Raw genomic sequence first — 9,050 nt, 5'->3', positions numbered from 1 at the left:
TGCAAAGTTGGACCACTTATACCTGACTGCAGCACTTAGCTGTGCACAGTATAAGTAGGAGCAAAGAGGAGCTACACAAGTAGAAAGCAACAAAAAAACAACTATAAAGTATAATAACAATTAAAGATTTTCTCATCTTGCAGCCAGACTGTATATTCTTTTTGGGCAACAGATCTCTGCCTGGGTTCATTCACATGTGCATGTACTGTGCATTTGCAGCAATAACTGTCACTAGACCTTTTTATTTCTTCTCAAAAATATACATTAAAAAAAGTAGGTGCAATCAATTTAAATTCCAACAAAAGTAAGTGGTGCATACAGAATGGCAGTAAGACCCACTCACTCAACACTAATGTTCACACTCAGTGATGCTCTTTGTCACCCTTTGTTACCCTGTGACTGTAACACACTGGGTTCTGTAGAACTGTAGATTTTTAATGGGTAATCTGACATCTGTGCAAAGGCAATATTTTTATAACTAACTACGGATATTTCTAAAATTGTGGCATCTACTTTCACACTGACTCGAGGCTGAACTTTTGGTAAAAGGTCAGTGTGACCTCGTAAGTCTTTCTTGCTACAACACAAGCATCGTTATCTTGGATTTTACAAAAACTAATTTAACACACATTTCAAGATTCACAAGATTTCCGAAATGGTGAAGCAAAAAAACTTCTTTCCTGGGACAAACATATATACTCACCAGCTGCTTTATTTTATACACTTTGCTAATACTAGCTTGGTCCCGCTTTGCTTTCAGAGCTACTTTAATTCTTTATGACATCAATTCAACAAGGTGCTAGAAACATTCCTCAGGCATCTTGCTACATATTGACAAGATAGCTTCACACAGTTGATGCAATTTTTTTCTCTACATGCATGATGAGAATCTTCCATTCCACCACATCTGGTGGAGGCCGTTTGAGTACACTGACCTCATTGTCATTGCCAGGAGTGTCAAAATGATTGGAGATTCCTGGCAAACTATCCTGTTGTGAGCAGCCATCATAAAACAGGTACACTGTCACCATAAAGGGATTAACATGGTCAGCAACAGTACTCAGGTAGGCTGAGTCCAAAATTGTGACAAAAAATATTCTCACACCATTCGACCACTAGCAAGCTGAACCACACTTTCATGCTGTCCATGCCGAATAACACTTGCGGACCAAGCAACATTTTTCCAATCATCTGTTGTCGAGTTGTAGCCTCAGTTTTTTGTTCTGAGCTGACAGGAATGATTTAGTTTCAAGGTTCAACTTGTTGGGTATTAAGAGATGCTCATGTCTTGTATGTAACAAGTGGTTATTTTGGTTACTTTTGCCTCCCCATAAGGTTCATAAGCGTTTTATCTAGAGAACTGGATACTTTCTCTTTTTTGGACACCATTCTCTGAAAATCCCAGAGGTGGTTATGTGGGAAAATCCCATTAGGTCAGCTGACCAATTCGTCTGGGACCAACAACCAGCAAGTTGTCTGAGTTGTTGTGATGTGATTGGTAGATCAGATATCTGTCAAACATCAGATATTTGTTTTGACATGTAGTTGCAAAGGTGTACCTAATGAAGCAATTGTATAAAAGGCATCTTGATTTTTGTGTATTAATTCAATTTTTTAGCTGGGTTACACAACTGTGAGCAATATTTCTCCTTTTTTTTTTTTTTTTTGCTCTTAGCAAATTGGTAGGAAAAGTGAGCACAGAGTCAAAATTAAGATTGATGCGTAGAGATCCAAACTAAAATTTATACCACACAAGCTTTAAGTTCGTCCATAATGAAACCATATCAATGAAATCTCATTATCATGTACACTTTCTGGACATTGACGCAGCCTTTTAGGAGATACTACACGAAATTGTGCAAAACACCAAATATATATTTGTGATAATAAATCTTGCAACAGGCAGAATTTATTAGCACAAATGATGATAAATCTTTTGATAATAAATCTTTCATAAACCTCTTGAGTTTTTTTTTTTACTCGCACAGTAGGCTTTCATTCATTTACTCCTGTTTTCTTTATTCAGCAAAACAAGAAATATAGAACACATGAATAGTGGTTTTGGTCTTTTTCTGCTGAATACAAGTTATGTATTGTTATTAAAGCTGGAAAACAGTATTTGCCACTGATGTGCAAAATCACTTATTTACCATCTCTGTGCCCGGTTAAGGTAAGTGACGAGTGGATGTCAGAAACTTGTCACTTTCCCATGATGATATAACAGCTTTAAATAACATGACTCATTACTTTACAGTGACACACAATGAAGTCCTTAACAGAGTGAAAGTGGCTCTTCACACCATAACAGCTTACAATAAAGCATTTCCCCTGGGGTTGGATGAACAGAATTAAACAGGGATAATGACCCCATGGGAAAAAATCTATATCAGAGATGAATGCAGCAAAATGAAGCTACAGAAGATTGCTGAAGCACATCAAAGAAAGTCAGACAATTCTCTGATTGTGGTGGCTTTTACTGCTTTATGAATAGGTCTTCATTTTGTCTCATTTTTGTCTGTTCTTTTTACTACTGACACACTCACACACACTCACACAGAGAAATACGACACTTCCTTTCCAGCCTCACTGTTGTTTAGATTTCAACACCACGCCTTTCACAGGGATACGGCTTCAGCCTTCTCGGTAATTCCACTTAAAAGTAATGATTAACTTCATATCTTCTGAAGTCTGAGGCGGCATATGCAGAATTTATTGACGAGCCAAAAGGACTGTGGGACCACAAGCTCTGAATAAGGGCTCAGGAGAAGCAGCAGTTCTCGAGAGGTCATTTTGGTGAACAACAAGACTTAACAGACATCTGGTTAATGAATCCGGCTTTAAGGTCAGCCTTCCATCCTGTCTGCAGGAAAACACCTAGTGTGCATTTACCGAGAGCTAATTAGGTTTGATGGTTCTCTATGTTACAGAGAAATGTGAAAGATTTGACAATGGGATTCACAGCATTGCACACGCTCTGGCTTCTGACTGCATTTGCTTTTACAACACAAGGTATGTGAAATTACTAAACTATACTAAATTACTATAAATTAGTATTTGCTGAGTAGAGTTTGAAATATCTGCGACAACTGTTTTGCAGCTTTGGATCATATTAACTTATCTGAACTATAAATTTAAATCTAAGTTAGTGTAAAAGGGTGAATATTCTAATAAAGATGTAATAATGGTGTGATGGCGTTACCTCCTCCAACTTTAAGACACAAAAAAACGAAACATGAAACATTTCTTTGTCTGTATCGTTATCTGCAGAGTTGGTGAAACTAAGAGTTAGTCCCAAGATTACCGCAGAGTGTGGCGAGCAAGTTTCCCTCAACTGCAACACATCCTCGGTTCATCATGGAATATCAATCAAACTTATGCAGTGGTTCAAAGAGGAAACACTTTTGTGTTCTGTGGACAGTAAAGGGATCACTACTGAACTCCACAGAGCATCTCTGAGTAACTTTACCTGTGAATATGAAGATGGACGGCTGTCGCTAATCTTCAAAAAGATGCTCCCTCCAGAGAGCGGAAAAAAATACACGTGTAAGCAACGCTCCAACAGAGGAGCACTCAATGAATCTACTAAAGTGGAGTTACAAGGTCAGAGTTCTTCAATTAAATTTTCCTATTAAAGCAAATTATAATATTGCAGAGTAATATGTTTAAACTTCTTAAACTTTTATTACAAAACACATTTTTACTTTGCTTTTGCATTGCAGTCTTCTTTTTTGCCTCTGCTTCCAAATTTACCAGAACACATATCAGACCAAATACAAAGAAAATGCATCTAAACACAAATGTTAATAATTAAGCAAATGTTAAGCAAATGTTTCCTTGTGATTCATCTGACAGCAAAAATTGGCGTAGGATTTTAATAGTTTCACGCGCTAAATGAGATTATTGAATGATGCGGTGTGCGTCGAGTGCATTTTAAAACTTTTCTCGTGGTTTTCCCTGCAGAGTGTGGTGGGATCGTGGAGGGTAAATTAACGACCACGGGACCTGTGTGCACCTTCAAGCAAGTCTACCCAGACGGAAATGTCCACTGGTTCCACGGCTCCCGCAACCTCTCAGATGGATCTCTGAAACAGTACACCGGAAAAAGTGTGGACGAACAAGGCTGGCTTACTATCCACAGTTACCTGGAGCGGAACAGTTCACACGGGCCTTACAACTGCTCCTTGAAGAGCACCGTGTCTGACAGATACATCGCAAGTATGTTGATACAGAATCCTAAACCCCAGAAGAGCACTAGAGGAACACACTCCAACGGCAACAAAGTTACAGCCCGGGAAAGTACCAGAACAATTTTTTGCCTTTTAATCTTACTTCCAGTTATATTTAAATAATGGAATTCCCACCACACGGAGTGTCACCAGACATAGGGAATGTGGGGAGGCATGAATCAATGATTAACACTGATTAGAAGCAACAAGGTACTGAGACGTATGGATTTTTTTGTCAAAACCAGGGCGTCGAGAATCAGATTAAGTGAGTCATCTTGCGTAATCCAAAGGCTTATCTTTCTTCCTTTGTGCTATTGGCTGACATGAACGAGAAAATTACACACCACAGTGAGGTGATAAGAAGACAGCCAGTAATCATAACAGTATAAAATGTGTTGTTGTTTGGCTTCAATAGAGGCTAGGAGAGAAATGCACAGTGGTTTCACGGATCTTTTTAAGAACACAAGGAGATGTTTAAATGGAAACACTCTCAGAGAAAATGCACTTTCTTATAATTGCTAAAGTGATTAAAAACTCTATACTGGTTCAGTTTAATCAGCAGCTATAAACCTTTCCATGGATGTTTTTTTCTCAAGCATGTCCAGCACTGTCATCTGTGTAAAAGTTCTCTATGAATGAAGACCATAAAAGGCTCTTTGTTAGATTTATTTCAGAAATACAGAACTGTCATGTAGCAAACCCCCTTTTCTTTCAGTCAAGCAATAAATCTGTCTAGAGTTTCTGGACAGATGCTGCCCTCTGGTGATATGTGCTGCTAACTAGAAGTAGCTGCTTTAGGAACCACTTGGGAGCAATAGGGCTGCTCGATTATGGCAAAAATGATAATCACGATTATTTTCACTGAAATTGAGATCACGATTATTTGACGATATTTATTTAACCCTTTAAGACCTACTATAGAACCAAGTCCACCAGAGCTTATATTATTTTTTTTACATGCTGTAGTGCCATTTGTGGGAGCATTTCAAGTTGCTATACATCAATACAACTGTTATAGCCCATATTTTAATAATATGTATGCATTAAGTCCATAGTAATTACATAAATTGCAAAAAAGTGCAATAAACTACAAAAAAAATTGAAAATCGCTTTTGTTTTGTTTACATATATTTCTACTTGGAGAAATTTAAGAGGTTTATCCCTCAAAACTTTAAATACAATAAAGTTGCAAAAAATAGTTTACAACAACAGGAAATTTATTTTGAGTGTCTTCATAGTTTTATTTTGGAGATACAGCAATTTTTATATACTGCAGGAAAAACAAAAAACAATCCTATGATGCAAATTTGCAAAGAAAACAGCATGTGCATCATTTCACTGTGGGAAGTGTTACGAACAGCTGATAGGAACGGCAAAGCGTGTTTCTGGAGTATTATGTTTTTGTTCCTGCAAGCGCTTTTTATGCAATTTTTGCAAAGCTATATGTGGAACGAAACCGTGACCTAGGACAAGCTGATGGCATCAGATGTAAGTACAACTCCTCCGGTTTCATATGCAAAACAAATTATTGCGCTAGCTTACACGGTTCAGGTTCTACAGGGATTTAAAAATAGTTACGCAAAACGGAGCGTGCTGCTCTGACCGGCTTTAAAGGGTTAACAATGACTTTAAAAAAAATAATATAAAATAGTGTGCAACACCACTGAAGTTTTTTTTTTTTTTTTTTTTAAACTCTTTTCAACCAACGGCAGTCACTCTCCAAATAACTTCTGCTTAGCTTTCCGAGCTTCCCTTGGGTCCTCTTAATCAGCGGTCTCCAACCTGTTTTGCGCCACGGACCAGTTTATGCCCGACAATATTTTCACGGACCGGCCTTTAAGGTGTCGCGGATAAATTAGGGAGGGGCTAATAATCGGCTCAGTCATTTTTAATGATCGTTGAAAGCCCAGATCGTAATCGTGATTAAAATTCGATTAATTGAGCAGCCCTAGGGAGCAATATGTTTTCATTCAACGGGCTGATTTACCACACTTTGCACCAGCCTGGTAAACATAGGCAATTTAGTTCAGAATCATTAATTCCAGGTGAGAGCTGATTGATATAAAGTAAATCAAATATCAAAATAGTTACATCACAGGAAAGCACAGGAGAAAATGTTGTGGTAATTTCACTTGCTGTCAGACTTAAACAATGAAAATGGAAAAGAAAAAAAATACACAACAATTTTAAACAGAGCGATGAAAATATCTTTTGAAGTGTGTGTGAGGTCCGTCTCTGGAGCACTGCTTTATGTGTGTAGCTGTTCAGTCCCATGAAAATAAAACTCTCGGCCACAATGTAGACTGTAAAAGATGACCTCTTTGACCAGTTTCCTTCTGAAACACGTCATACTCCAGGACATATTTGAACTGTTAGTCAAGCAACAAGTAATAGCGTGCATGTTCAAAATACAGATTAAAGTTTCTCTTTTTTTCTTTTCATTAGCTAAAAAGTGATAATAGCCAGCTCGTTTGACTGGGGCTGTTCTTTAAGTAGCTTGTAACACACCACACATGAAAACCTGTTCATGCAATGCTCCTGGGTCTTTGACCCGGTGTTTTGAGTTTATTCTTTATTAAGTCTCCGTCTCTGGTGTTCTGCTACTTCCTGTTTTATATTGCCAGTCCCTCATCTTGTGTGCTTTGTGAAAACGTTTGCTTCCCATGTCTTGTTTTCCCTGATTTGGTTCACCTGTGTTCCTTAGTGTCTTCCTTTTTCCTAATTACCTCCTGTGTGTACTTAAGACCCCAGTTTCTTGTAGCACTTGTTGTGACCTCCCTCATGTTGTGTGCTCAGTGTGTTTCTTAGTTCCTTGTACTGTATGTATTTCTCGCTTCTGCCCCCATATTATTTGTCTCTTGTACTTTTTAGCAAGTTTACAGCAATGAAGCTGCCTTCTTTAGTTCATTTTCCCAAATTATGAGTCCTGCATCCGAGTCTGCAATCTTCCTGCCACACAACACTTTATGACAGGTCACCTTAGTTTCATAAAAATGCTTACAGTAAACTTGAGCAAGAATATTGCCTCAAGTCATTATTCATGCTCCTCATCTTTCAGTTTGCTTTTCAATCTCTGACTAGTGAGTCCTAAATGCCAGAGGACAAACCCCGCTCCAAGGCAAAAACTGAGCCTTTTAACGGCTCACTGCACCCTCTTCAGACAGAACATTTGAGAGGCTTTTCAAGTCAGAGTGACTCTCAGCTAATGCTCTCACTAAATCAGTGTCATGTAGCAGACTGGCTGAGATCTAGTGGGTAAACCAATCCAAGGTCACATATTTGAGAGCTGACAGATGCATCCAGTTACAGTACAAACCTGACACAGTATACACAGACAGATGCACAGCACACACATCTACACACATGCAATGTCCTGACCACAAATGGAAGCCTAACTAATGCCTGCCTAACACAAACCATCGTCTTGACAATAAAAATGTTTTTACAATAATGTGGTTTTAATGTCCATAACTGGGACTTACTTACTTTCCACCCCATAATTGGGGAGCTCTATAAACAAATGTATATTCCCGCAGTGTCACAGCACATCAGTCCTGATATGTTTTATGAAAATGTTTGTGTTGTTTTAATGTGTTTTGCACCGAAATTGATCTGTCACATATTTAACTTTGAAAAATAATGCTAATGATGCAAATTAAGTGTTCTTGCAGAGAACAAAGCAAATTACAGAAATGTCAGCAAAGTAATTCTCTTGCAGACTGAGTGATAATGAGCTAATTAAATTTGAAATTAACAGTTTAATTCTGAATCTTAATGTAATGCTCTTCTGTCGGATGTTATACATTTGAAGTTTAAATAAAGATTTTAATCAAGAAAAAGAATAATGCATGTCTTTACAAGCAGGAGAGCTCAGTAAAGGACTTCCACTGTAGTTTTATCAATAGGAAATGACCTTACTAAAAAAAAATCTGCTTTCTCGTTTTCCTTTTTTTTCACAATACTTTAGATTTTCTGAAAATTTAGCTATATGCTATAAACCTCATTTAAGAAAGGTTATTCAACTTTGTAATTTGTGCTGTGTCACTGCTGGAGAACTAAACAACACCTTCTGCAGTGAAACAAATAAAGCAAACACAGTAGCTCTGAGAATAAAACGTTCAACTTTCATAGCAAAATTCAGCAAACACAGTAAAACCTTACTGTGTTGTCTGTGTTTATTTGTGTCTTGGTCTATGCATTGCATACATCCAACATATGCATTTTATATACACTCCATTAGTGCACTCACACACTTTCACTATGACACTCAATATACCGAGTTTCTGAAAATGCTAGAAATAAATCAAAGCAGACCAGCTCATTGGTGCAATCCAAAGAAACACGCTTCAAAGCAGTTACTTGGAAAAACCCTCCAAAATCCCACAACTTTGATCTTTGAGGGGGAAGCCCTCCTATAGTCAGACAGACAAAGACAGCTCTGTTGAGCCTTTAGCTTTTTGTAATGATGATTTCATGAGCTTCTTCGGCAGTAAAAAATATTACAGAGAATTGGAATATAGTATCACAGATGCATCTTCAGTTACATAAGGCTTACTGTCAGTGTAGCTGGAGGATATATGGCCCATTGCTCCCTTTTTAACCTTAAGATGAATGTAACAAAAAGCTACTTGTTTTTACATAATAGCTCCACATTGAGCAGCAAAAATCTTGCTCAAACATGACAATTCAGGCGTAACTGGACTAAAAATGTCTACAAAAAAAAAAAAAAGAGAAAGGTGACTCTGGAAAATCTGGTACTTATTCATTGTATGTTCAGCCACTTGGGGACCTCACATGATCCACGGAGCACCACTCTTCTATTCT

The 9,050-nt window shown here is 37.8% G+C and overlaps 1 protein-coding gene across 2 annotated transcripts; it reads left to right on the top strand.

Annotated features, from left to right (window-relative positions):
- Positions 1 to 2,638: 2,638 nt before the first annotated feature.
- Positions 2,639 to 8,334, top strand: LOC101480425 (uncharacterized). 2 transcript variants are annotated; one of them, XM_004539268.2, is made up of 4 exons: positions 2,639 to 2,842; positions 2,928 to 3,009; positions 3,268 to 3,600; positions 3,961 to 8,334. In XM_004539268.2, exons 2-4 carry the CDS (start codon positions 2,949 to 2,951, stop codon positions 4,347 to 4,349), a joined length of 783 nt encoding a protein of 260 aa, XP_004539325.2. In that variant the 5' UTR covers positions 2,639 to 2,842; positions 2,928 to 2,948; the 3' UTR covers positions 4,350 to 8,334. The 2 variants fall into 2 exon arrangements, with proteins under 2 accessions (XP_004539325.2, XP_004539324.2); XM_004539267.2 differs by having other exon boundaries at positions 2,639 to 3,009.
- The last annotated feature ends 716 nt before the right edge of the window (positions 8,335 to 9,050 follow it).

Source organism: Maylandia zebra, linkage group LG6, assembly GCF_041146795.1.
Source record: "Maylandia zebra isolate NMK-2024a linkage group LG6, Mzebra_GT3a, whole genome shotgun sequence".
NCBI classification, from domain to species: domain Eukaryota; kingdom Metazoa; phylum Chordata; class Actinopteri; order Cichliformes; family Cichlidae; genus Maylandia; species Maylandia zebra.
The sequence above is the reverse complement of the archived record's forward strand: the minus strand, read 5'-3'. Positions and strand labels throughout refer to the sequence as shown.